Source organism: Mobula birostris, chromosome X (genome assembly GCF_030028105.1).
Source record: "Mobula birostris isolate sMobBir1 chromosome X, sMobBir1.hap1, whole genome shotgun sequence".
Lineage (NCBI taxonomy): Eukaryota > Metazoa > Chordata > Chondrichthyes > Myliobatiformes > Myliobatidae > Mobula > Mobula birostris.
In genome coordinates this window covers 70,415,724-70,443,392 of record NC_092402.1, presented here as the reverse complement: position 1 = coordinate 70,443,392, position 27,669 = coordinate 70,415,724, and the positions used below count along the sequence as shown (strand labels likewise).

The 27,669-nt window shown below is 42.9% G+C and overlaps 2 protein-coding genes across 7 annotated transcripts in view; one reads left to right on the top strand and one right to left on the bottom strand.

Annotated features, from left to right (window-relative positions):
- LOC140191908 (ceramide synthase 6-like) overlaps window positions 1-12,770 on the bottom strand; it is a 130,903-nt gene extending 118,133 nt beyond the window's left edge. The window contains exon 1 of the mRNA XM_072249767.1: window positions 12,524-12,770. Coding sequence (XP_072105868.1) covers window positions 12,524-12,693 — 170 coding nt within the window. The 5' untranslated portion in view covers window positions 12,694-12,770. The remainder of the gene's footprint in view (window positions 1-12,523) is intronic.
- Window positions 12,395-27,669, top strand: part of LOC140191907 (STE20/SPS1-related proline-alanine-rich protein kinase-like) — a 124,415-nt gene continuing 109,140 nt past the window's right edge. For 5 of the 6 annotated variants that reach the window (XM_072249763.1, XM_072249766.1, XM_072249765.1 and 2 more), the window contains exons 1-3: window positions 12,395-12,942; window positions 17,301-17,429; window positions 18,948-19,016. The gene's annotated coding sequence lies outside the window, so the exon portion shown is untranslated. The remainder of the gene's footprint in view (window positions 12,943-17,300; window positions 17,430-18,947; window positions 19,017-27,669) is intronic. The other variant, XM_072249758.1, reaches the window with a different exon arrangement.

Here is a 27,669-nt window from a genome sequence, read left to right as displayed (position 1 = left end):
ACAGATGGGGTATGAGGGGGAGGTGGGGCCTAGCGGAAGTTAGAGAAGTCGATGTTCATGCCATCAGGTTGGAGGCTACCCAGACGGAATATAAGGTGTTGTTCCTCCAACCTGAGTGTGGCTTCATCTTTACAGTAGAGGAGGCCGTGGATAGACATGTCAGAATGGGAATGGGATGTGGAATTAAAATGTGTGGCCACTGGGAGATCCTGCTTTCTCTGGCGGACAGAGCGTAGATGTTCAGCAAAGCGGTCTCCCAGTCTGCGTCGGGTCTCGCCAATATATAGAAGGCCACATCGGGAGCACCGGACACAGTATATCACCCCAGCCGACTCACAGGTGAAGTGTTGCCTCACCTGGAAGGACTGTTTGGGGCCCTGAATGGTGGTAAGGGAGGAAGTGTAAGGGCATGTGTAGCACTTGTTCCGCTTACACGGATAAGTGCCAGGAGGGAGATCAGTGGGGAGGGATGGGGGGGGACGAATGGACAAGGGAGTTGTGTAGGGAGCGATCCCTGCGGAATGCAGGGGGGGGGAGGGAAAGATGTGCTTAGTGGTGGGATCCCATTGGAGGTGGCGGAAGTTACGGAGAATAATATGTTGGACCCGGAGGGTGGTGGGGTGGTAGGTGAGGACCAGAGGAACCCTATTCCTAGTGGGGTGGCGGGAGGATGGAGTGAGAGCAGATGTACGTGAAATGGGGGAGATGCATTTAAGAGCAGAGTTGATAGTGGAGGAAGGGAAGCCCCTTTCTTTAAAAAAAATGAAGACATCTCCCTCGTCCTAGAATGAAAAGCCTCATCCTGAGAGCAGATGCGGCGGAGACGGAGGAATTGTGAGAAGGGGATGGCGTTTTTGCAAGAGACAGGGTGAGAAGAGGAATAGTCCAGATAGCTGTGAGAGTCAGTAGGCTTATAGTAGACATCAGTGGATAAGCTGTCTCCAGAGACAGAGACAGAAAGATCTAGAAAGGGGAGGGAGGTGTCGGAAATGCCCAGGTAAACTTGAGGGCAGGGTGAAAGTTGAAGGCAAAGTTAATAAAGTCAACGAGTTCTGCATGCGTGCAGGAAGCAGCGCCAATGCAGTCGTCGATGTAGCGAAGGAAAAGTGGGGGACAGATACCAGAATAGGCACGGAACATAGATTGTTCCACAAACCCAACAAAAAGACATGCATAGCTAGGACCCATACGGGTGCCCATAGCTACACCTTTAGTTTGGAGGAAGTGGGAGGAGCCAAAGGAGAAATTATTAAGAGTAAGGACTAATTCCACTAGATGGAGCAGAGTGGTGGTAGAGGGGAACTGATTAGGTCTGGAATCCAAAAAGAAGCATAGAGCTTTGAGACCTTCCTGATGGGGGATGGAAGTATATAAGGACTGGACATCCATGGTGAAAATAAAGCGGTGAGGGCCAGGGAACTTAAAATCATCGAAAAGTTTAAGAGCATGAGAAGTGTCACGAACATAGGTCGGAAGGGATTGAACAAGGGGTGATAAAACAGTGTCGAGGTATGCAGAAATGAGTTCCGTGGGGCAGGAGCAAGCTGAGACAATAGGTCGGCCAGGACAGGCAGGTTTGTGGATCTTGGGTAGGAGGTAGAAACGGGAAGTGCGGGGTGTGGGAACTATAAGGTTGGTAGCAGTGGATGGGAGATCCCCTGAGCGGATAAAGTCGGTGATGGTGTGGGAGACAATGGCCTGGTGCTCCTTAGTGGGGTCACAATCGAGGGGTAAATAAGAGGAGGTATCCGCGAGTTGTCGCTGTGCCTCGGCAAGGTAGAGGTCAGTACGCCAGACTACAACAGCACCCCCCCTTGCTGTGATATTAAACCAGATTCTGAGATATAAAGATTCTGAAGTGGTATATGAGAGGGTGGATGTTGAAACACTTTCATTAAAAGGAATCTCAAACAAGAGGATGTTGTTTCAAGTTTGCGAGAATGCTGTTCTTGGACTACAGCTCAGCATTCAACACCCTAATTCCCTCCAGGCTCGACAAGAAGCTCAGAGACCTTGGCCTTCACCCTGCCTTGTGCAGCCGGATCCTGGACTTCCTGACAGATCGCCAACAGGTGGTAAGAGTGGGCCTTTTCTCCTCTGCCCCTCAACGCAGGTGACCCTCATGGCTGTGTCCTAAGCCCCCTCCTTTATTCTCTGTATCCCATGACTGTCACCACCCACACCTCCAATCTGCTAATTAAATTTACTGATGACACTACATTGATTGGCCTAATCTTAAATAATGAGGCAGCCTACAGAAAAGAACTCATTACCCTGACACAGTGGTGTCAAGAAAACAACTTCTCCCTCATGATTTTTTTTGGGGAGGGGGGGTCCACAAAAACAAAGGAGCTGGTTGTGGACTACAGGAGGAATGGAGACAGGCTAACCCCTATTGACATCAGTGGATCTGGGGTTGAGACGGTGAACAGCTTTAAGTTCCTTGGCATACACATCACCGAGGATCTCACGTGGTCTGTACGTACCAGCTGTGTGGTGAAAAAGGCACAACAGCCGTCTGAGGTGAAAGAAGGAATTTGGTATGCCCCCCCCCCACAAAAAATCAAAAACTTCTCTACAGGGGCACAATTGAGAGCATCCTGACTGGCTGCATCACTGCCTGGTAAGGGAACTGTACTCCCCTCAATCGCAGGACTCTGCAGAGAGTGGTGCAGACAGCCCAGTACATCTGTAGATGTGAACTTCCCACGATTCAGGATATTTACAAAGACAGGTGTGTAAAAAGGGCCCGTAGGATCATTGAGGACCCAAGTCACCCCAACCACAAACTGTTCCAGCTGCTACCATCCGGGGAACAGTACCGCAGCATAAAAGCCAGGACCAACAGGCTCCGGGACAGCTTCTTCCACCAGGCCTCAGACTGCTTAATTCATGCTGACACAACTATTTCTATGTTATATTGACTATCCTGTTGTACATAATATTTATTATAAACTACTAGAAATTGCACATTTTATAACAAAGACTTTTACTCATGTATGTGAAGGATGCAAGTAAATTCAAGAGGCATCAAAACAGAGGTAGTTCAAAATTTCTTCTCACAGAGGGTGGTCAGTTTCTGGAATTCTCTGCCCCAGTAGGTGGTGAGTGATCAGGGAATTGATGACCCAAGGTTAAGTATAGCATTAGATTATTTCACAGTTCCAACTCCAAGCAACCCACTTCCCCCATCACCTCCATTACAAATAACAACCCACAATCACTGGGAGAATGAAGATGAGCACCTTAGGTTTTAGACAGCTCTGCATCTCTTCTAACCACCATCGTGCCCGAATACTCAAACCAGAGAGCATCAATAGTACAACTGCAATCCAATTGCCCTGTAGTAACCAAGCTCAACCCACCTTTAAACAAAAGACAGCTTACAAGGGAATATTAAAAAATAAAGGACTTACAAAAGAAAGGTGGGAAGAACCACACCAAGTAAAATACTAATGTTTTTCAGCTTATTATTATACAAATAATTTAATATTGCCATATCAGTTTCAGTACAAACAAAGTTGAGTTTCATATGGCCAAGCCTGTACACTGCTCAAAACATGTGTCAATTAACTTCATTGTGATAATGTCTAACCCATGTTTCATGCCCTGGGGCCAAAATTTATCCTTCAAATCAACCATTACTTAAAGGCAGACAATTATCTGCTCATAATCCCATCTGCAGGAGCTTGCTGACTCCAAATTGGGTGCATTGGGTACACTGCAATAGTACTTCATTATTGCTTGGAATGTATCAAGCCACCATAGTAAAGCAAGTCCTTTTTCAAAGCTACAAACTTTTCAAAGAGTTATATCATCCTGAACACACTTGCTCCATGTTCTTATTGTAGTCATTCTTGAACTTGTTGGTATGGGACTTCAGGCTTTTATCCCTCTTGCCCGATGGAAGCTGGGAGATGGTGGGGATCTTTCATGGATGGTGCCTTCTGAGGCCATGCCTCCTATAGATTATTCCAATGATGGGTATGTATTGGGTCAAGTTCACTATTCTTTGCAGCTTCTTTTCTTCCCCTACATTCAAGCTGCCACAGCAGACCATAATGCAACCAGTCAGGATACTTTCCGCAACAAATCTATGGAAATTTGTCAGGTGTTCAGTGACATAACAAAACATCTTCTTCCAATCTATTGCTCCAATTTTAAATACAAAATGATTCATACTTGCAGTGTCTACCTTGTCCAGAGCCTTTATCAGGGTTTCAGGACAGTATACGAGCACATTGCCTGCTCAGCATCACACTTCTGCTGTTGGCTCCAGGACACTCTCCCTTGAAAATGCTAAGTTCTAAGCTTTACGGGGACCTTCAATGGGGCTGCTGCTTTCTATACTTGCAGAGAGCTTCTACGAGTACTGGTCATTTCCCCACCCTACACCGAGCCAGCTCTGATCTGTTCCTCTTCCCAATGCTATTATCCTGTTGCCCATCTCCAATCACACTAACAGAATGTCACCCACATCAGTAGACTGAGCAAATCTCAGGAATTAAGATTTCCTCTCAACATCTTTTCTGCCATCATATTCTCTTCAATATTTCAATCCCTCCAGCCCAGTATTCTGCCTCCTCATACCTAGCCCTTTGTACTCAGATATGGTGATATTGCAGGGGGGGGGGGGGGGGGAAAGAAAAGACAAATATATAGGCAGGAGTACAAACTCACTACTCCCACTCCACCTCTTTGTTCCCCATTATCTCTGCCTCAAAGGCCCCTTTGATAATCCTTCAGTGACACTCAGCCAGTGATATCCCACCTAATAACCGCATTCTCCAATTCTCTCCTTTTATGCTTCTCCCCCTCATTCAGACCTAATGTCTTGGCTACTGATACTCATGTATTCAGATGCTCAAGTGTTCAGTAAGTCAAACTGTAAAGCACACCGATTAGGCTCAGCTAACGAGTATGGAATTTCTGAGCTCTTCCAGTTGCCCATATCTCAATAATCAACATGAAGGCATCCCATGGATTACAGCCACTTGGAAAATGAGGAGATGAAAAAAAAAATAGATAAGCTTTACACAGACAAAGTAAATTCCAAACTACAAGGATTTGAGCTCTGTTTTCTCTACTGCAACCCTCCCCCAAGGAGTGTGGAATATTGGCTGAAAGATATGACATCATTGCAGAAACCAGTAACAGCAGCAGAACAAAGAACTCAATCTGGCAGCCTTAGGATTTTAGTAGTGCCAGACAGACAGATTTGCTGGACTATTGATTACTTTCATAAATAACAAAATATACATTTCATTTTGTTTTGGAAAATGTTACACAGCTGTTTGATAATTTTCCAGTGAGCACAACCAGTTTAAAGGAAGCCAGAAATACACAAGCACTCTCAACACCAGCTCTTATATAAAATGACCCATGTTGCTGGCTACTAGTGTCTTGGATACCAACACTGGCTCTGGTGACACACCTGGCCCACAGTTCAGACCCCAACCATACTCTGGCTGCATGCTCTGCTCGCATTCTAGACCCCAGCTCACATTTTGGACTAGTGTGCTGGACTGAATTTGCCTTATGAAAACTTATTAATTCATTTATATTGTAATTTGTCCTCTACTGTGCCTATTGACTTGTTTATTATTTATTGTACTACCCAGCACTGTTTTGTGCACTTTATGTAGTCATGTGTAGATCTGCAGTCTAGTGTAGCCTTGTGTTGTCTCACTTAGTCTAGTGTAGTTCTGTGTTGTTTCATGTAGCACCATGGTCCTGGAGGAATGTTGTTTCGTTTTTACTGTGTACTGTACCAGTAGTTTATGGTCAAAATGACAATAAAAAGCGACTTGACTTGACTTAAGGATCGCTTCAGCCACTGTTCATTCTGATATTGCACTAACTCAATGCACTGCAGTAAAGTGACCTGTATGGATAGCATACAGTTTTTCCACTGTACCCTAGTACATCAGATAATAATAAATCAACTTAATTTTATTCATGTCAAGTTTTCAAAAGTATTTTTGGGAATAAATCTGAACTTTAAAATGACACTCATGAAACTGGACACGAGTATTTATAACAATCTCAACAATTTAGTCTCTTCACGTTTTCAGCACGGGAGCTGGCTGAGAATCTGGAGGCTACAAGTGACTAATTAGCCTGAGACTGTTATTCCATTAGCAAAAAGCAACTGGCATCATAGTGATCCAATAAAATGTCGCTGTGGCTGCATGCAAACAGTCTGAGGAAACACTCAGCTCATGGGCTTATTACTTTCCTTCTGACACATATGGAATCACCTTTAGAGCAGCACTCTTAATTTTTTAAATGACAAGCCCAATACTCAAAGCAGGCAACACACATCAAAGTTGCTGGTGAACGCAGCAGGCCAGGCAGCATCTCTAGGAAGAGGTACAGTCAACGTTTCAGGCCAAGACCCTTCGTCAGGACTAATTGAAGAAAGAGTTAGTAAGAGATTTGAAAGTGGGAGGGGGAGGGGGAGATCCAAAATGATAAGAGAAGACAGGAGGGGGAGGGATGGGGCCAAGAGCTGGACAGGTGATTGGCAAAGGGGATATGAGAGGATCATGGGACAGGAGGTCCGGGGAGAAAGATGGGGGGGGGGGGACCCAGAGGATGGGCAAGGGGTATAGTCAGGGGGACAGAGGGAGAAAAAGGAGAGTGAGAGAAAGAATGTGTGTATAAAAATAAATAACGGATGGGGTACAAGAGGGAGGTGGGGCATTAGCGGAAGTTAGAGAAGGCACCTGTTTGCAAGTCCTACCCCTACAGCCCAATGGAAAGTTGCCAAGCACACAAGTCCCCAGGTAATGAAAACAATGTTCAAAGTACTGAAAGCAATCATTATATATGTATAGAAGATCAAAGTGAGGTAAAAGCTTGAGCTAACTTTTTTTTTTAAAATCACCATCCCCAAAAGGGAACTATATATAAAAAAAACATTGACTACCCGATACGAAGGGAAACTTTAGCAACTGCATCAGTTGCCTGTGAAGCAGAGTTTTGGACTTTGATCTCGCAATGTTAACTCTGGTCATACTGGGAACCAGAAATATCTTTCTCTTCATAGCAAATAAAGTAATCAAAACATATATTGGCCCACCTTTATAAACATCAAGTTTCAGGAACTTCTGCATTCTTTCCAGCATCTGAATCTCAAAAATATATTCCCTGGTTCCTGGTTCCTCTAGCCACTAACCTTTCTTTGGCCATATAGCCATTGCAATACTTACAATTCCTTGTCTTATTTGACTCAGTTGATCTCGAGTCAAAGATTCAACTTCAACGTTTTCTTTTGCAACAATCCAATCAAATCTCTCAGCTAATGCGATGGAATACATACTCATCTCAGAAATAATAGCTCAGACTGCCAAATCCATGCTTGGAACAGAATTGCAAATCAAGTACAATGCAGAAAAAGACAGGGGAAAAAAATCCACTGATACAACACTTGCAACCTACTATAGATGTGCAGTTAAATAAAGCTCCAAATGATGTACAATATTTGAGGCATTCCCAAATGCAGGCAATGCATTTGATATTTATATTTTAGAAAGATCACTAAATATTTACTTGTTCAATACAATGTTCCAGATCTGATGACCTTCCCTGTATTTGCAATTCTTCAAAATAGGAAAGTGATAACCCAGCTCCTCTGTACTGTTCATAACAGTTCAGGGAATTTACAGTGGAACACAACTAACTCTTTACTTTCCTTTAGGTATTATAAAACACTAAGTTACTGTGATAATTACAAGGCTGTTGGACTGTTACCTTTGCCTTTTACGTGGCAATATGGTATATTTATTATTGCTCTATCTTGATTACAACACGTGAAAACATAGCTCATGCACCATTTAAGATGACTGATTTTTTTCCCCCCATTTTACCTCCATTTAAAAGTATTTTCTTTGCTCAACTATTCTCCCCCCCCCCCCCCCAACTCATTTGGCCTGTGCAATTTACAATTTCCCCAACAGGTCACAACCAGACTGACAGATTCCAACCCTTCTTGCAGCTTGTACAAATCCAGCTTATCAGAGAATCATCAGCCACTATTCAACAGCACTAATTCTTTGTTGCAATTCACAATTTAAGTCAGAGTCATACAAACTAGCCCTTTAGCCCACTATGTTGATGCCAACCTTCACCTTTCTATACCAATCCCATTTGCCCATATTAGGACCGCATCCTACTATACCTTGTCTACTTAAGTGTCTAAGCACTTCTTAGAAGTAGCAATAGCATCAAATTCCACCACTATAATTAAAGTGCTTCAATCCAGCAACATCCTGGTCAATCTTTTGTGTGCTCTCCCTAGTATAACTACATCCTTCCTATAGTGCAGCAACCAGAAATGTGGTCTAATCGGTATGTTGCAACTTTACAAAACAACACTCAACTCAAGTTATATGCCCTTACCTATGAAGGCAAGCATGCTATTACACTGTCTTCACCACTCCAACCAGTGTTGCCAATTTCAACACAATGTTACATTCTCTATTTAAAAAACACTCTGTTTGTGGGTTAAGATGAAATTCAGGCTAAAAGTATTGTTTCATCCCTTGTTTTTGACCTTAAAAAAAAGTAAGTTTGTTGGTCTCTTCAATATTTCCACACAAAGCTTGTACACACTCTAATCCAATTCCAAGGATGAATGAATCTTCTTAAATTGTCAAAAAGATTACACCTTCCTTTTCTGGAATTTAAAAGTGATCTTAACAGACTACACAAGGTTTGAAAGATCTTGACAGGGTAGAGGATATGCTCTCATACTGGAGTCTAGATGAGGGGACATAATTGCATGAAGTGGGTCAGCCCATGAAGCCCTAAAGGAGGAAGTAATTATTTGAAGACCAACTCTCCTAAGAATTCTCAATCCAAAGACCTTCAGTGCCAAGGAGACACGGAGTCAAAGGTTATCAAGTCAAAGAAGGCAGGACTGAGAGTAGGATCAATTCAGGCATGATCTATTGGAAGGCACAGCAGCCCAGTGAGGTGCATCGCTGGCTTCTGCTAGCACTTCTGATGCTCACTCCTGCTGAAACAAAGATCTCCAGCAACAGACAAGAAACATTTTGTTGTTGGGCATGGAGCTTGGGATTTTAGGTTGGGTACACAGTGAGGTAGGCAATTCAGAGCCATGTTTCAAGAACAAATGAATTCTCAATTCACTTTCAATTTTAAATGAGCCATGTTTCAAGAACAAATGAATTCTCAATTCACTTTCAATTTTAAATGATGCTACAATTCTACATACTATTACCAGCCAGCCAGTCTAGAAAGGGTGGTTATTCGTCTTTTGAATGTACTCACCCAGCTTTAGAAAGGTGGCTAGTGGGCAATCAGATCACTAGGTGAAACGACAAGCCACTGAAGGGGCATGAAAAGACAATGAACACTTCATGGTTCAGTCATCTGACTAACTCAAAATAAAGAATATATGAAAACCATCAGCCTCAGTGGAATCGCAGTGGACTCAAAAATCATCTGTCAAATGTGGGATTGTGCTCGTACAACTTTGAAGTGAGGTGATTAATTTGGAATATTATACAACAGTCAATCGTTGAACCAATGGTTCTCATGGCAATGCTGAAGAGACAAAACAGAAACAAATGTCAGAGCTCAGAACAATTTTAGTGCATGCCAATAATGGGATTCCCTCAATGATTCTTGAACGTTTCGATGAGATTTGGATCCCACTCACTACACACAAATCTTAGGCAAGCTTAGACAACAGATACTTTAATTATGGGAACATTTCCAGCAGTGTGCAGCTAGGGAGCATGCAAAGTGGGGAGGGGGAGGGGTTGGAGTAGTATGAAAGAGGAGATTGGAACCAGTAAGTGTTATCAATCACTTCAGTAACCAGATATCTGACCCATAGCCAAGATAAGTAAATATTTGAGGGTGAAGGGCAGGGAGGGGTCCTTGGTGGAATTGGAAAGTGCCCTCCCAGCTCAGGCTCTTATTCTAAACACTAGCATGCCTCTAAAAATACTAATTTTATGTGGTAGAATAAACAATGGTCAAAAAAAAACTTATGGCAAGTGTTGGCAAACAGTCCAAACACAGCTGCCAGATCTAGTTCCCCCTTTACACTACCCACAAACTTGGTGTAAATTTCATCAGCTACAGGTGGATCTTAAAATGTCTCCAAACAGCTTGAGTACCAATCCCATTATTCAGTAAGGTTCCAGAATTCAGATCAAACTGCAGAATATAGGCATCTGTTAGTCTCATGAGACCATGGAATTACGCCTTGGAAGGTTTCCAGGGCGCAGGCCTGGGCAAGTTTGTATGGAAGACCGGCAGTTGCCCATGCTGCAAGTCTCCCCTCTCCACGCCACCGATGTTGTCCAAGGGAAGGGCATTAGGACCCATACAGCTTGGCACTGGTGTCGTCGCAGAGCAATGTGTGTTTAAATGCCTTGCTCAAGGACACAACACGCTGCCTGAGCTAAGGCTCGAACTAGCAACCTTCAGATCACTAGAAAAATGCCTTAACCACTTGGCTACTCACCAATACTGCAGAATATAGAAAACTTGTATCTATTAAGCATCAGTGTTGGGCTGTAGTGATAAAATTATACCAAGTCACTTCATCCAAGGATATGCTCCCTACATGGTTCACAGAAAGTCACCTCACAAAAGTGGAACTTACACAGTAAGCATATATTTAATTCCAAGTTCCTGTTATTGAAAACATAACCACTCAAATCACATCTACCATCCCCTTCTATTCCTCTTTTGATATAGTCAGCAATTGAATCTTGGAAATCATCACAACCAGCAGTGACAGGGAGGGTGGGGAGGGTGGAAGATTACTGAATAGTGATCAAAAAAACTGTAATCCATTAAGTATTTCCAAAATTTTCCTCTAGCCCAAGGATAATCAAAGATAAAAATGCAATATTCACTATAGTATTGATAACTTTGTGCAATGAAGTACTCAAATCCACACTTCCAATGTGCATGGCTCAAAAGACTGTCAGCAAACATATCAGGAGATTTAAAAACAATACTACAGAAGAACATTGCAGCTTGAATAAAGAACTTATGAACTATCCCAATATTTAAAAAGGAACAATAAACCTGCAGTCAAATAGTACATTACATCAGAAATTGCTGAGAACCTCTTCAGCCAGAGTACAATGAATCTGTGGAATCTGTTACACAGATGGCCATGAAGGCCAAATCATTGGGTATATTTAAAGCAGAGGTTGACAGCTCTTTATTGGTAAGGGTGTCAAAGGTTGTGTGGGGAAAGAAGGATAATAAATCAGCCATGATTGAATGGTGACGCAGACTCAGTGGGCCAAGCAGCCTAATTCTACTCCTATGGCTTATGGTCTGGCAGCATCTGTACTAACAGAAATAGAGTGAACATCACAGGTCGATGACCTTTCATTACAACAGTTCTGCTTCTCACTCCACAGCTGCCCACTCACTGAGTGCTTCCAGCATCTTCTGTTTTCATTTCAGATTTCCAGCATCTACAGCTTTTGCTTTCAAAAACCTTTACAAGTCATTCTTCCTTATCTTCTACTTCCAAAATAAGCTCTCCAAAATAAAGGAAGTTTGGAGAATGCATTCCAAAATAAAGGAAATTTGGAGAATGCATTCGACAAAAAAAAACCTTTCACATTGAGATGCAGGTGGAGAGCACCTTCCACCTCGCTAACTTCTAGGATTCTCTATGGCTACTCAAAGTGAAGACAGAACATTCCAGATGGCATTGGGAACCAAGGCCATGCATCAGGAGCACATGGAGGCCCTACTTAAGTACACCACCTCAAACTATCCATTTGCTCCCCTCTTTCCCCGTCAGCCAATACCCACTCAATCTGTGGACGAGTCTAAGGTTTTCATAACAGTCTCGTTGACTAGGACTGCCCAAGAAGCATGGAACAGCACTTTTCACATCTTCAGCCTGCAAGCACTTACTGAGTTAAAGACACTGTCCAGGCAGAGATAACTTGCAGATCAGTACGAGTCCAGTGATTCGCCAACTTTGGTCAGAGGGATACATTCCTGATCACATCACTTCAGGATTTGCTCCTTCACCAATTATTAGTTAACCAGAATGGATCAGAGCTCTCTGATAAACTGACCCAAAGGAACACATAAAATAAAATCAATAGGATATCAACTGAACTTTATTCGGTTATTTTTATTAATACAATAAATAAAAGCAAATAGTCACAAATTTCTAGGTTAGGCATTTACCAAAACACACTGACGAGTGCTCAAGTCAGTCACTGACCACACTTCTCTCCAGACCCACCGATTACTCGCCGACAGATCACTCCAATGATCGACAGCGGCGGAGCATCAATGGGAAATGCGGATGCCACGTGCAGCTGACAACGAAGGCAAACAGCAGACCAATCAACGCCCCTGACGCCCAACGGGGGGCGGGACTATGAGGCCGCTCCAACAGCGTGGGGCTGCGAATTCCGATTGATGGCGGCACCTTGTCACTCAATCACGGTTGGTTCCCCCAACTTTCTCCTCCTCCCCTAAGTCCCTTCCCCCTCACCTTTCGAACGCCAGGCGGACGAGGAATATGCCGATTGCCAGCGGGAAAGCGAAGTACAAATCAGCGGCCTGAGGGTATTCGGCGCCATCCGTGTTCTTGAGGTCGGCCCAAGTGACATTGTGAGGGAGCCAGAACCTCTCGTTCCAAAACCAGGCTGAGAAGCCGACCATGTTTGGATGGATGAGCCGAGTTCAGGCTCCTCTTCCTTCTCCCACTCCGGCTCTCTCGAGTGGGGCGGTGCAGAACCGTTTAATAACCAGTAGCTGACGTCACCCAGAAGGGGCCTAGCCCTTTTCAACGAACGTCATCCACGCGAAGAGCTGCCTTGTGGCGCTGCAAACCCTCTCCCGCTTGATGTAGCTCGCCGGAAGCTGTTACTGAGATCCCTGCAATATATGAAGTATCATTTATCGAGTCAGGTAACTTGCACTGGCCCTTCTTGGTGCTTCACTTAAATTTGAACATCTCAATAATCTATCAAATCCCAAAGAAGTAGAAGTCTGAAATAAAAACACGGAAAAAATCTGGGATACTCGCCAAATCAGACACCATCTGTGAGGAAAAGAAATAACGGTTCAGAGCTGTGTGTTGCTTCTTTACATGACCCATTACTATTTATTTCGGCCTTCAGCCCATCGTCGTTCGGAAGAAGCATCATTTACTGGTTCTCTTTCCGCAAATGTTTCCTGCCCTGTTGAGCGTTTTTCTCTTTTTTTTAAGTAAAATTCTAGTCTTAATTTGTCATTTATCGCCGCTAGCTACATTGCATAAAATGTTCAAAAGAATCGCTGACTTATGGACTGAAAATATGTACTGGAAGTTCTTCTGATTAGAGCTTGAGCTTTTCAGTGTAAATTTGTACTGGAGCTTGTGATCTTCTAATTTGGAGGAAAAAGTGTATTTATAATCACAAAATTAAATTATACTCCATTTAAAAATGTAATGGAGCTTTCATTTATGTAAAATATTGCATGATTTTCAGGATTTTCCATGCTAGTGGAAGAAGTTTTCATGACTACTGGAGTTAACTGCAATTCAACTAATTTAAAATAGTATGACCAACCTCTGTATCCTCTCCAAAATCCTTGAATGTATTGTCACTTTCGGAATCACATACCTTTCATTACAGCAGCTCCATATTTGAATATCTCTAATTGGGCATCCATCCCACAGCAACAGGGAAACAGCCCCCTTCAGATTCACAAGTTACATAGTCTGTGATTTGATAAACTGTCTCTTCTCATTCATATCAGCATGCCTGCAGTCTTTGTCACTGTTCAAGAAAGAAAGGAAATTTTTTTCCAAGAAGCTGTTTAGTATCCAGTATTGGTGCCAAGTGAAATAGAAATATTCAGCAAATCCCACTTTCCACTGTCTATCTTGTGCCTTATTAGGTACAACACAAGTGCTCATTTGTTTTTTGTGTGTGCAGCCCTGTTACCTGTAATCTATGCCCCCTAATAACAGCTTTTCTACTAACATAAATACTGTAGGTCCTTCCTTTTCACCTAATGTTGACCTCTGACAATTTTATGCAGCTCAAGTAAATTTCACTTCAGCCTTTTCTGTTCTAAAGGAAACAAACCCAGCTTAGGAAATCTTTCCTCAAAGATAAAATTCTCCAGCCCATGTCTTTGTAAATCTCTTTGATGCTATCACATCCTGTCTGTAATGTGGTGAGCACAACTTATAATACTCTAACTGTAGTCCGAATGGCATTGTGCACAATTTGAGCATAACCTCTCAGCTCTTAAATCCAGTACTAGAAAAAATGGTGTATATCTTATTATCTACCAACTCTGCTAACTTCAGTAACCGGTGGGCAGGGCATTCACTCCCTCTGATCTTCCACACTTCTCATTTTCCTACCACTTATTATGTCTGACCTGTCTGTCCATCTCCAATGCATTAACTCACAAAAGTAATCACATTGTTCTAATGCCTCTCCTGTTTGCAGTTTAGTGTGGCTGCCTTCACCTTTTACCTATTCAATTATAGCCAACAAGAGCATCATAAGCCTCTAACGATCTATGTGGTGTTTATTTCCACACATATGTGAATGAACTGCCATGTCCTGTCCTCTGTACACTTGAGGACATCCAAATCCAGTATCCCAAAGTACCAACTTCCTGTTACACATCACCTTGTCCTCACTCATCTATATTTGCTCCCATTTGATGATGCTCCTCTGAAGCCCATGGGTATGTGTTGTCATAATAAAGAGGCTTTACAAAATTCGATTATTGTGCTATCTGTCATCTAGTGTGATTGGTGATTATAAAGGTGGAATTTGTGCTAAAAAAAAGATTAACAGCTTTGTCTTTCTTAAAATTTAATTGGAGGAAATTTAAGGAAGACAGAGCTGTTAATCTTTGTTTTTTTTTAACTACAAATTCCACCTTTATAATCACCAATTCCACCCCCATCATTGTTTATTGTCTTGGGGTTGTCTTTGGCTTCTGTTTCCACAGGATAAAGGATAATTTAGCTTCCACTTCAGTTTTGTAGGTTCTGAGGTGACTGCTGAAGCCATTGTGAGAGACAAAACTCAGCATGTCAGGCACCATCTATGGAGGGAAATGAACAGTTTTGGGCTGCAGCCCTTCGTCAGGACAAAGAGCTGCGGTTTCTTCCACAGAAAGGGGAGCAGATGCCTGAGGGTAGTTTGTGAGGCAATCTGCTCCTTCCACCAATTGTACAGGGCTGCTGTCTTTTGCTGATGCATGGACTCAGTGCTTCCAACACTATCTTGAAAGCACCCTTTCCATATCATGGGCTAGGAATTCCAAGAAGTCAGTGGAAATATGCAACATTCACAACACACTGGAGGAACTCAGCAGGTCAGGCAGCATCTGTGGAAATGATGAGTCGATGTTTCGGGCCGGAACCCTTTGTCAGGACTGAAGAGGGAAGGAGCAGAGGCCCTATAAAGAAGGTGGGGGAGGGTTGGAAGGAGAAGGCTGGTAGGTTCAGTTGAAAAACCAGTAATTTGAAAGCGGAGACACATTCCCAGGAAGGAGAGGTGGCTGTGGTAGCGGGTCTGGGTCAGGACCTGGTCGAAGAGTCGGAGAGAGGCAGAGATCATAGAGGGGGAGCAGTGAGAGAGGGTCTCACTGAACTCCCGTCGAAGAGAGGATTTAAACTTCTTCAGGGTAGGCATACCTTGAAGAGACTTCGCAGCGGAGTGGAAATATGCATTTTTTCCAAGGAGAATTTGAATACGTCCTTGAATCATTTCCTCTGTCAGTCCAATAATCCGTTCCTATGGCAGAGCTCAGAATAGATACCTCTAATCTGCTGTGTGACTGGTCCAGTTAGCTTCTGGTGAATGGTGAATCCTAGAATGTTGATGTGGTGAACTCAATGTTGAATCTACCACATAGAATGTCAGAGAGAGGTGGTCACACTCAACTTTGTCAGATATTAGGATTACCTGGCACTTTTATGGTGCAGATCATACTTGCTACTTATCAGTCCTTGCTGAAATGTTTTGTAGGTCTTGCTGCACACTGAAATAGTCTGGTTCATTTACTGAGAAATTATGAATGGAATATTAGAAACATAGAAAACCTACAGCACAATACAGGCCTTTCCGCCCACAAAGCCGGAACCTGGCCTTACCTTAGAAATTACCTAGGGTTACCCATAGCCCTCTATTTTTCTGAGCTCCATGTACCTGTCCAGAAGCCTCTGAAAAGACCCTATTGTTTCCACCTCCACCACCGCCGCCGGCAGCCCATTCCACACACTCACCACTGTCTGTGTAAAAAACTTACTCCTGACATCTCCTCTGTACCTACTTCCAAGCGCCTTAAAACTATGCCCTCTCGTGATAGCCACTTCAGCCCTGGGAAAGAGCCTTTGACTATCCATAAAATCAATGCCTCTCATCACCTTATACACCTCTATCAGATCACCTCTCATCTTCTGTCACTCCAAGGAGAAAAGGCCGAGTTCACTCAACTATTCTCATAAGACATGCTCCCCAATCCAAGCAACATCCTTGTAAATCTCCTCTGCACCCTTTCTATGGTTTCCACATACTTCCTGTAGTGAGGCGAACAGAAATGGGCACAGTACTCCAAGTGGGGACTGACAAGGGTCCTATATAGCTGCAACATTACCTCTCGGCTCCTAAACTCAATCCCATGGTTGATGAAGGTCAATGCACCGTGTGCTTTCTTAACCACAGAGTCAACCTGCGCAGCAGCTTTGAGTGTCCTATGGACTCTGACCTCAAGATCCCTCTGATCCTCCACACTGCCAAGAGTCTTACCATTAATACTATATTCTGTCATCATATTTGACCTACCAAAATGAGCCACCTCACATTTATGTGAGTTGACTCCATCTGCCACTTCTCAGCCCAGTTTTGCATCCTATCAATGTCCCGCTGTAACCTCTGACAGCCCTCCACACTATCCACAACACCTCCAACCTTTGTGTCATCAGCAGATCTACTAACCCATCCCTCCACTTCCTCATCCAGGTCATTTATAAAAATCACCAAGAGTAGGGGTCCCAGAACAGATCCCTGAGGCACACCACTGGTGACCAACCTCCATGCAGAATATGACCCGTCTACAACCACTCTTTGCCTTTTGTGGGCAAGCCAGTTCTGGATCCACAAAGTAATGTCCCCTTGGATCCCATGCCTCCTTACTTTCTCAATAAGCCTTGCATGGGGTACCTTATCAAATGCCTTGCTGAAATCCATGTACACTACATCTACTGCTCTACCTTCATTAATCCTCCTTCATCAATCCTTCTTCATCAGAGAACATCCTTACTTCCGAGTTTATGACAGAAGAAGGATCATTGAAGAAGGTTGGTCTCAGGACACTGCCATGAGGAACTTCTGCAGCGATCTCCGAGGATCGATGATTTGACAACCACGATATTTGAGGTATGACTCCAACCTTTAAATTGTCCCTTGATGCCTACTGAGTTTAGTTTTACCAACTTTATAGTGCATCCATGAGGATGAGTTAAGTGGATAGCATGATTTGAAAGGTGGTTATTCTGCAACTTCAGGGACAGGGAGTCAGAGAAAGAATGGATGATCACCAAAAGAGGAAGGGAGGCAGGAAGGAAGGAAGTCAGAGAAACCTCAGAGTGTTTGCACTTTCAAACCATTTCTCTATGCTGAAAGATGGTAGAAATGGAAATAACTCTAAGGAGAGCAGCCAGAGCCAAGGTCATGGCACTGTGGATACACAAGGGGGAAGGTGTAAGTGTTCAAGGGTGATAGTGGTATGAGACTTAATAGTTGGGGGAATAACCAGGTGCTTTTACTGTGGATCCACGGTAGTGTGTTTCCTTCCTGGCACCAGAGTCAAGAATGCAATGGAATGGTTGCAGGGTCTCCCTCTCTCTCTCTGGCTATCCATCCCATAGGGTGGATGATGGTTCCTTTCAGTCAGTTAGTGGGGTGGTACCCCACTCCTCAGAAAGGAACAGCGTGTGCGTGAATGGATTTTAGGTGAGTAGGGGGTTGCACAGGTCCAGACCCACTCTTTCAACATCCCCTCCCCAATCCAGCGGCATGGTGGGGTCCAAGACGGCTGGGGGAAGTTCTGTTGCAGTGAATGGCCAGACCAAGCTTTGATGCAAGGGATGCCCTTTCCGCGCTTCACAGCACGTGTTTGCTAGATGGCCGTTGACCCTACAAAAGGGTTCATCCACCCTTTGACAGGTCTTGTTTTTCATCCTGCAGGGTGTCTAGCCACCCTCCTCACTGGGCAAGCCTGGTGGAGGAGCCGGTTTAGTCGCCGACCACCCGACCATGCGACAGGTAGTACTGGATTACATGGTACCAGTAGCACTCAGACGAGTGACCTGGCCAGGTTGCAGGCTATTGTAAAGGGGGAGAGTAAACAGCTGGAGGTTATTGTTCATATTGGTACGAACAACATAGGTAAAGAGAGGGATGAGGACCTGTAATGTGAATTTAGGGAGCTTGGTATTAGGTTAAAAAACAGGACCTCAAATGTTCTAATCTCTGTATTAGCAAATGTAGGAAATGGCAGATAGGTCAGATGAATAGGTGGCTGAAGGGATGATGTAGGAAGGAGGGCTTTAGACTTTAGGACGATCGGAGAAGGTAGGACATTACAAGCTGAGCAGGTTGTACCTGAACTGGAACAAATTTAATATCCTTGTAGTGGTTTACTAGTGTTGTTAGGAAGGGTTAAATTAGCTGGGAAGAAGAACACAAAGTAGATATGTAGTTGGGGCAGAGATACAGGCAAATATAGAAGAAAAACTGAGTCAGTCCAGAAGACAGATCAAACAGGTGTGAAATGATACATGGGACAAATGCCAGGCAAATTGCATTGGTTTTAATGCAAGGATTCTGATAGTAAAGCACCTGAACTGAGAGCATGGATCAGCATATAAGAATATGAATTTGTTGCTGTCATAGACACGTGGTTGAAAGAAGAGCAGGACGAGTAACTCAACATTCCAGGCTACAGAAACTCCAAGTGTGACGGTAGGTAGGGGGATGTTAAGGAGGAAGTGGCGTTGCAATGTTAATTAAGGAGTTTATTACTGCAGTGATGAGGGAGGATATTCTAGAAGGTTCTTCAAATAAGGCCACATGATTAGAAACAAAAGGAGGGGGAATCAATCACTTTGTTATACTACAGCCTCCTAAAGGTCAGTTAGAGATAGAAAAGTAGATTTTCAAGCACTGGATCCCCACAAGGCTGTGTGCTTAGCCCATTGCTGTTTACACTGCTAACACATGACTGTGCAGCCAGATTCAAGGAAAACCTGATCATTAAATTTGCAGACGATACCACAGTGGTGGGGCTCATCGGCAAAAATGATGAAACTATGTACAGGGAGGAGCTCAAACACCTAGAGAGCTGGTGCAGAGATAACAACTTGATGCTTAATGTCATCAAAACCAAGGAGATGATCGTCGATTTCAGACGGTCTCTGCCTGAGCACACACCCCTCAGTATCAGCGGCTCCACAGTGGAGAGAGTGGAAAACATCAAGTTCCTTGGGGTGCAGATCTCGGACAATCTCACCTGGTCCAGGAACACCACTGGGATTGTGAAATGGGCCCAGTAGAGATTGCACTTTCTGAGGAAGCTTAAGCAAGCATCACTCCCCACTAACATCTTAACTACATTCTACAGAGGCGTGGCTGAGAATGTGCTGACCTTTTGAATCACAACCTGGTCCTCCAGCTGCAGTGCTGTCGACAAAAAAGCCTTGCAGAGCGTGGTTAGGGGAGCAGAGAAGGTTATTGGGGTCTCTCTACCTTCTGTCCAAGACCTCTTTCAGAGTCGATGCCTCCAGAAGACACGGTACATCATTAAAGACCCCTCACACCCTCTCCATGAACTGTTCTTCTGCCATCAGGCAAACGTTACAGGAGCATCAAAACTAAAACCACAAGGCTACTAAACAGCTTCCTCCCACAGGCAGTCAGACTGCTAAATAGCTGCTCCACCTGACTCTGCTTTGGACATTTTAAATTTGCACTGGACACTTATAACTGATTTAACTGACATGTGGCTGTTGTGTTTTACTATTTATTGTTATGTTTATTATTTAGTGTTGCGTTTGTTATGTTATGATTGCACTGCTCCTGAGAAACGCTGTCTCATTCTGCCCTGCAGAGTTGATGTATGGTTAGAATGACAATAAAGTTTTTTGAATCTTGAATCTTGAAATCACAGTTAAGCACAAGAATAATAAGGTTTAGTAGTATGGTATTTCAACTTCCTCAGTATTAACTGGGATCACTTTCAAGGTTGCAGAGGGCTGGAATTTCTGAACTTATCCAGAAGAGCTTTTTGAGCCTGTACATAGATAGTCTAACTGGAAAAGGGGTGGGACTGGACCTGATATTAGGAATGTAGCCAGGCGAGTAGTCAAGAGTGTTTTGGGTGAGTATTTCAGAAACAGACATCATAAGTTTTGAGGTAGCTATGGAAATGGATAAAGGTAGACCAGAAATTAAGGTCCTGAATTGGTGGTGTTGTGGGCAGGGTGGAGACTGATTTCAGTCTGATTTCAATTTCATAAAGCAGGGCCTAACAAAATTAGACTGGAATAGCTACTGTAGGCAAGTCTACATCCTACAGGAGGGAGTTGTTAAAAAGTTAAATAGTAATGGTCCAGGTCCAATGTATTCCTTGAAGGGTAAAGAAAACAAGTTCAAAGAGTCTTGGATGTCAGGGGATATTGAGGATTGGATAAAGCTAAAAAAAAAGGAAGCATATCACAGATACAGAGAACTGAAAATGAAGGGAGACACAGGAGATTGCAGATGCTGGAAGGACTCAGCAGGTCTATCCCTCCATAGTTTCTGCCTGGCCCATTGAGTTCCTCCAGCGTTTTGTGTGTTGTTGGAAACTTAGAGATACAGCGTGGAATAGGCCCTTCTGGCCCTTCAAACCACACTGCCCAGCAACCCCCAATAACCCTGATTTAGCACTAATCTAATCATGCGACAATTTACAATGACCAATTAACCTATACGGTACATCTTTGGGCTGTGGGAGGAAACTGGAGGACCTGGAGAGAACCCACACATTCCACGGAGAGGGCGTACAGAGACTCCTTACAGAGGATGCTAGGGTTAAACTCTGAACTCTGACGCTTCAAGCTGTAATAGCATTGCGCTAACCGGTACACTACCATGTACCCAATGGGAGATGTATGACAGGAGTACAGAAAGAGTAGAAAGATATTTTAAAAAGAGCAAAGAGGGAGCATGAAATATCACTGGCAAACAAGGTTAATGGAAATTCTAAAACATTTTATAAGTATATTAAGAGCAAGATGTTAACCAGGGATAGAGTGGGGCCCATTAAGGACCAAAGGAGCAATCTCTGTTTGGAAGCAGAAGATGTATTTAAGGAATTAAATGAATACTTACCTGTACTTTATACCTTATACTTTATTGTCGCCAAACAATTGATAGGAGAACGTACAATCATCACAGCGATATTTGATTAGGCGCTTCCCACTCCCTGGATTTCAAATATTAAATATTAAAAATAGTAAAAATTAGTAAATATTAAAAATTTAAATTAAAAATCATAAATATAAAATAGAAAAATGGAAAGTAAGGTAGTGCAAAAAAACCGAGAGGCAGGTCCGGATATTTGGAAGGTACGGCCCAGATCCGGGTCAGGATCCGTTCAGCAGTCTTATCACAGTTGGAAAGAAGCTGTTCCCAAATCTGGCCGTATGAGTCTTCAAGCTCCTGAGCCTTCTCCCGGAGGGAAGAGGGACGAAAAGTGTGTTGGCTGGGTGGGTCGTGTCCTTGATTATCCTGGCAGCACTGCTCCGACAGCGTGCGGTGTAAAGTGAATCCAAGTACAGAAGATAGGTTTGTGTGATGTGCTGCGCCGTGTTCACGATCTTCTGCAGCTTCTTTCGGTCTTGGACAGGACAACTTCCATCCCAGGTTGTGATGCACCCTAGAAGAATGCTTTCACTGTATTCACTGTTTGTCTCCTCTATCTGTAGTTATTTCATCACAGAGCAGATTTTGCTATCAGAAGTGCATCAACACAAAGGGCATTTGACATCAGAGGTATAAAACTATAGGTACATAATTCACAAATTATGAGATTAACAGGTTCAATGCAATGTGATGGAAGCTTCAGAAACAGAAGAGGCACAAGATGTTTCATATTAACTTATGTGGAGATTTAGCTTTGAGTTTGAAACTATTACACACTTGAGGAATTCTAATGCCCTTATGTAACACAAAAATCTTTTGGCCAGCTGTCATTTTAAGCAGGAAGGTAAGCATTCTTATAAATGTTGTAGCATCTCTTGGAGTAATCTCAAATGTCTTCCCATACAGTATAGTGAAGCCTGATAACATTTGCCTTCAGTAGTAACTGCCTCATCATGGGGTTACTGCTATACTAATCATATGGTCCAAAGAAAAGTAATCAATCTGAAGCATTAATTTGCTTTGTTTCTCCAGAAATGTTTCCTGACCTGCTGAGACCTTTCAGAATTTTCTGTCTTTATTTTGTTTTTCAAGTACCTATTTTAATGTGACTGTTTATTTCAGGCAATAAATCCAATTTACCATGGTGATCTCAAAATGTAAACAGAGCTCAGATGATCACTTTTGATCAATATTTATTGCAGCTCAAAAGACCCAGACCCCAATTACAGGTACTTAACTTTAAAATCCAGTGACTTGACATGTAGACAAGCGATATAGGTAACCTGTGCACAGCAAGATTGCTCAAGCAGCATTGCAAATACTTATTTTTATGATTGAGGAAAGAATGTTGCCCAGCATACTCTCAGCGTCTGTAAGAATCTGCTCTGTAAGAGGTCTCTAAAAGGGCATGGCATGAGAAACACCAGGCATACCTAGAATTGAGGTGCCAACCTGGTGAAACTGCAACACAGAATTGAACAGGGAAAAACAACTTGCAATCAACAAAGGTAAACAATTCCAATAACAATATAGGCATCTGTTAGTCTCATGAGACCATGGATTTGCGCCTTGGAAGGTTACCAGGGCGCAGGTCTGGGCAAGGTTGTATTGAAGATCAGCAGTTGCCCATGCTGCAAGTCTCCCCTCTCCACGCCACCGATGTTGTCCAAGGGAAGGGCATTAGGACCCATACAGCTTGGCACTGGTGTCGTTGCAGAGCAATGTGTGGTTAAGTACCTTGCTCAAGGACACACATGCTGCCTCAGCTGAGGCTCAAACTAACAACCTTCAAATCACTAGACGAACACCTTAACCACTTGGCCACACGCCAACAATAACAATAAATCACATCAAAACTATGCAGTCCTGCCTCGAGTAGTTATAAACGATGAGGACAATTAAACAACTAGTGGAGAAGGAGGCTCCAAAAATATCCCTACTATTGGCTAGAAATACTGAATAGGTAATTACACCATTGAATAAGATCATGGCTGAACTGACAATAACCTCAATTCTTCAACTCCCTTTACCTGAGTTAACCTCTCGCTCCTTTGCTTATCAAGAATCTATCTACCTCGCCTTAAAAACATTCGGTTCACTATCCTTTGAGAGAGAGAGTTCCAAAAACTCATGATGCTAAGAGAAAAAAAGATGCCTCATTTCTCTATTAAATAGGTGATCTGTTTTTAAGCATAGACCCCCTAGTTTGAGGTTCTCTCACCTATAATGGAAGCATAACCTCTCTACTTCTGTTTTCAATTCCTTCACCAATAAATAATACTCTGTGAGCTTTCCTAATTTCCTGTGGTACCTGCTTTCAGGTTTTTGTGAACCAGGTAATAGAACACCTGCATCTCAAAGTTCTTCAGTACTGTTTATGTTTACCCTTTATTTCCCAGTAGCTAGCTAATCTTCTGGCCATCACCAGTATGTTACCTCCTTCACTGTGAGCTTCTATTTTCCACGGTACTCTTTGATGTGGCACCTTATCAAATGCTTCCTGAAAGTGTTAAGATATCCACAGCAGATGTAACTTTTTCAAAGAACTATCTAATTGGTTAAAGATTACCCTTTCATAAAACTATATTGACTTTGTGGGATTGCCTGGAATGTTTACAAGTGCCTGACCATAACATCTCTAATATTTTTTCCTACAATAGTTGTCAAATTAACTGATCTGCAGCTTCCTGCTTTCTGTCTCCATTTTAGAATATAAGGCATGTATTTGCTATTTTTCAAACAAATGCAATTTTCCACAAATCTAGGAAATTTTGGAAAATTAAAATCAACTAACTTCCAGGCTACTTCTTATAAGACCTGAGGAGGAAGTCCATTAGGACCTGAAGAACTGTGAGTCTGCAACTCCAACAATTCATTCAGTAGCACTTCCCTGATGATTATAATTTCACTGGATTCCTCCCTCTCAATTGCTAATTTGCAGCTATTTCTGGGATGTAACTTGTATCCTCTATAAAGAAAGCAAATACAACAGGTGATTGATAAGTTTGTGGCCTAAGGTAGAAGGAGTCAATTTTAGAAAACCTAGCACATTTATTTTTCAACATAGTCCCCTTCTACATTTACACACTTAGTCCAGCGGTCATGGAGCATACGGATCCCTTCTTTGTAGAAGTCGGCATCTTGGACCTCCAGAAAGTGGTCCACAGCAGGGGTGATTGATAAGTTTGTGGCCTAAAGTAGGAGTTGAGTTATACAGCTCGTTACATGCACATGTAGTTCAACTCTTTGAGTGATTATGCAGAAAGTTTGAAGTTAATAACTCATCTCCACTATCTCCACTCATCTCCAAAGTATGCTCCACTACCACTGGACTAAGTGTGTAAATGTAGGAGGGGACTATGTTGAAAAATAAATGTGCTAGGTTTTCTGAAATTGACTCCTACCTTAGGCCATGAACTTATCAATCACCCCTTGTACAATATGCCCTGTTTTATTTAGACCTGCAGTGTACTTGTTCATTATTGTTTATTCTGCGAGCACTATTTCTATAAAATAACACATCCTTCTGAGATCCTTATCATCAAAGGAACCAGTCTTCTGCCAATTAGTTCATTCCATGTGATATCAAGAAATGACTGGCATATCCACTGATCTCAATGGTGTTAGGCAAGATCGTGGCTGTAGTATTGAAGAAGACAAATCCAAAACTAGCTGTACCTTTAGCCAGCCTGTCCCAGTACAGTTACAAACATTGGCACATATTTGACATTGGGGAGAATTGCCTTGCCATGTGCTGTCCACAAATCGTAGTAAAAATCCATCTTAACATCTGTAGTTGGATAAATGCTTGAAGCTATTGCTAAGGAAGAAATAGCGAGACGGCTGGATAGAAATTGTTTCATCAGGGAGATACAACATGGATTGCAAGAAGGGCATCTATTTGACAAACTTACTATACTTTTTGAGGATATAATGAGCACAGTGGATAGAGGGGAGAGAGTTGATGTTGTATACTTGGATTTCCAAAAGGCATTTGATACGGTGCTTCTTGAAGGACTTATCCATAAAATAAGGATGCAAGGAGTTGGGGGTAATATATAAGCATGGATGGATGATTGGTTTACCAATAGAAGGCAGAGAGCTGGGATAAATGGGAGTTACTCTGGTGGTGAGCGGAGTGCCCTGGGGTTGGTGCTGTGCCCTCAACTGTTCATGATATACATTAATGACTTGGAAGAGGGGACTGAGTGTGGCATATCTAAGTTTGCTGAGGACACTAAATTGAGAGGAAAAGCAAGTGGTGCAGAGGATGTGGAGAGTCTGCAGAGAGATATAGACAGATTAAGTGAGTGGGCAAAGGTCTGGCAGATGGAGTACAATGTTGGTAAATGTGAGGAAAAATAGAAGATCAGATTATTATTTAAATAGTGAAGGATTTCAGTGTGATTTGTGCAGAGGGGCTTGAAAGTACTGGTGCATGAATCACAAAAGGTTGGTTTGCAGGTATAACAGTTCACTGAAAAGAAAAATGGAATGTTGGAGGGATTCCATTGCTAGAGGGATGAAATTTAAGGCCAGCGAGGTTGTGCTACAACTGTACAGGGTACTGGTAAGGCTGCACCTGGAGTACTGCGTGAAGATTAGCCTATGAGGACAGATTGAGTCACCTGGGACTATCCTCACTGGTATTCAGAAGAATTAGAGGGGATTTTATAGACTGACACGATGAAGAAAGCTCTGAACAGCACCAGAGATGGAGGACCTTCACTGCTACCCTAAATGCCAGCAGTACAATGGGCAAAGCTTTTTTTTAAAGAAACACTTAAAGTTATTAAAGGGATGGATAAGATACCGGCAGGAAAGTTGTTTCCATGGATAAGTGACAGAAGAACTCAGATATATAGCTTCAAGATTTGGGGGGGTTAGATTTAGGACAGAGATGAGGAAAAACTGCTTCTCTCAGAGAGTAGTGAATCTGTGGAATCTTCTGCCTAGGGAAGCAGTACTGGTTACTTCAATAAATGTATTTAAGACACAGTTAGATAGACCTTTTAAGGGGAAATTAAGGATTATGGGGAAAAGGCAGGTAGGTGGAGCGGAGTCCACAGCCAGATCAGCGGTGATCTTTTTGAATGGTGGAGCAGGCTCAATGGGCCAGATAGCCTACTCCTGCTCCTATTTCTTATGTTTATAAATACCATCCAATCAGTCTGCTCTCAGTCATCAACAAAGTGATGGAACATATCATTGACAGTACTCTCATGTATTTACTCACCAATGCCCACCCACTGATGGCTCAATTTGAATTTTGCCTGGACCATTCTGTTCCTGATCTCATCAAAGCCTTGGACCAAACATTAACCAAAGAGCTAAATTCCGGAGCTGAGATGAGAGTGACTGCTATTGGTGTCAAGGTAGGATTTGACCAAGTGTAGCATCAAGGAGCTCTGGTAAACCTGAAGTCAACGGGCATCAAAGAGAAAACCTTCAGTGATAGAGTCGTACTTTGCACAAAAGAAGATTGTATTTGTTGGAGGTCCACTGGACCAACCACTGTGACTCTCAGAGCAGGTCATACAGTGTGTGTTCTGCAGTGAGTAACTCACCTCCTGACACCTTAGAACCTTTCCATTTTCTGTATGGCACAAGGCAAAAGCATGATGGAACATTCTCCACTTGCCTGATAAGCGCAGCTCCAACACAACTCAAGAAGTTTGACACCATGCAGGACAAAGTAGCCTGTTGGATTGACACCCCATCCACCACCATAAGCATTCATTCCCTTTACCACTGGCACACTGGTTACAAGACTCAAACCATCACCTCTATCTACCACCAAGAAAGCCAAGGGCAGCAAGCACATGGAACACTGCCATCTACAGGTTCCCTTCCAAGTCACACACTGTCCTGACTTACCTGTTCTTTGATTATCACAGGGTCTAAATCCTGGAACTCCCTCCCTGACAGCACCTTCATCAGAAGGACTGCAGCAGTTCAAAAAGCAGCTCACCATCAGCTTCTCAAGGGCAATTAAGGGTGGACTTTAAATGCTGGCCTTACCATTGATGGCAATGTGACTATTAAAAATAATAGTCACATTGGATAAGAGTCAGGTTTATTATCATCGATATATGTTGTGAAATGTGTTGGTTTCCAGCAGCAGTACAGTGCAATACATAAAAAATTATTATGTTACAATAAGAAATATATAAAGAATAAATAAATTGTGCAAAAAGAGAGCAAAATAGTT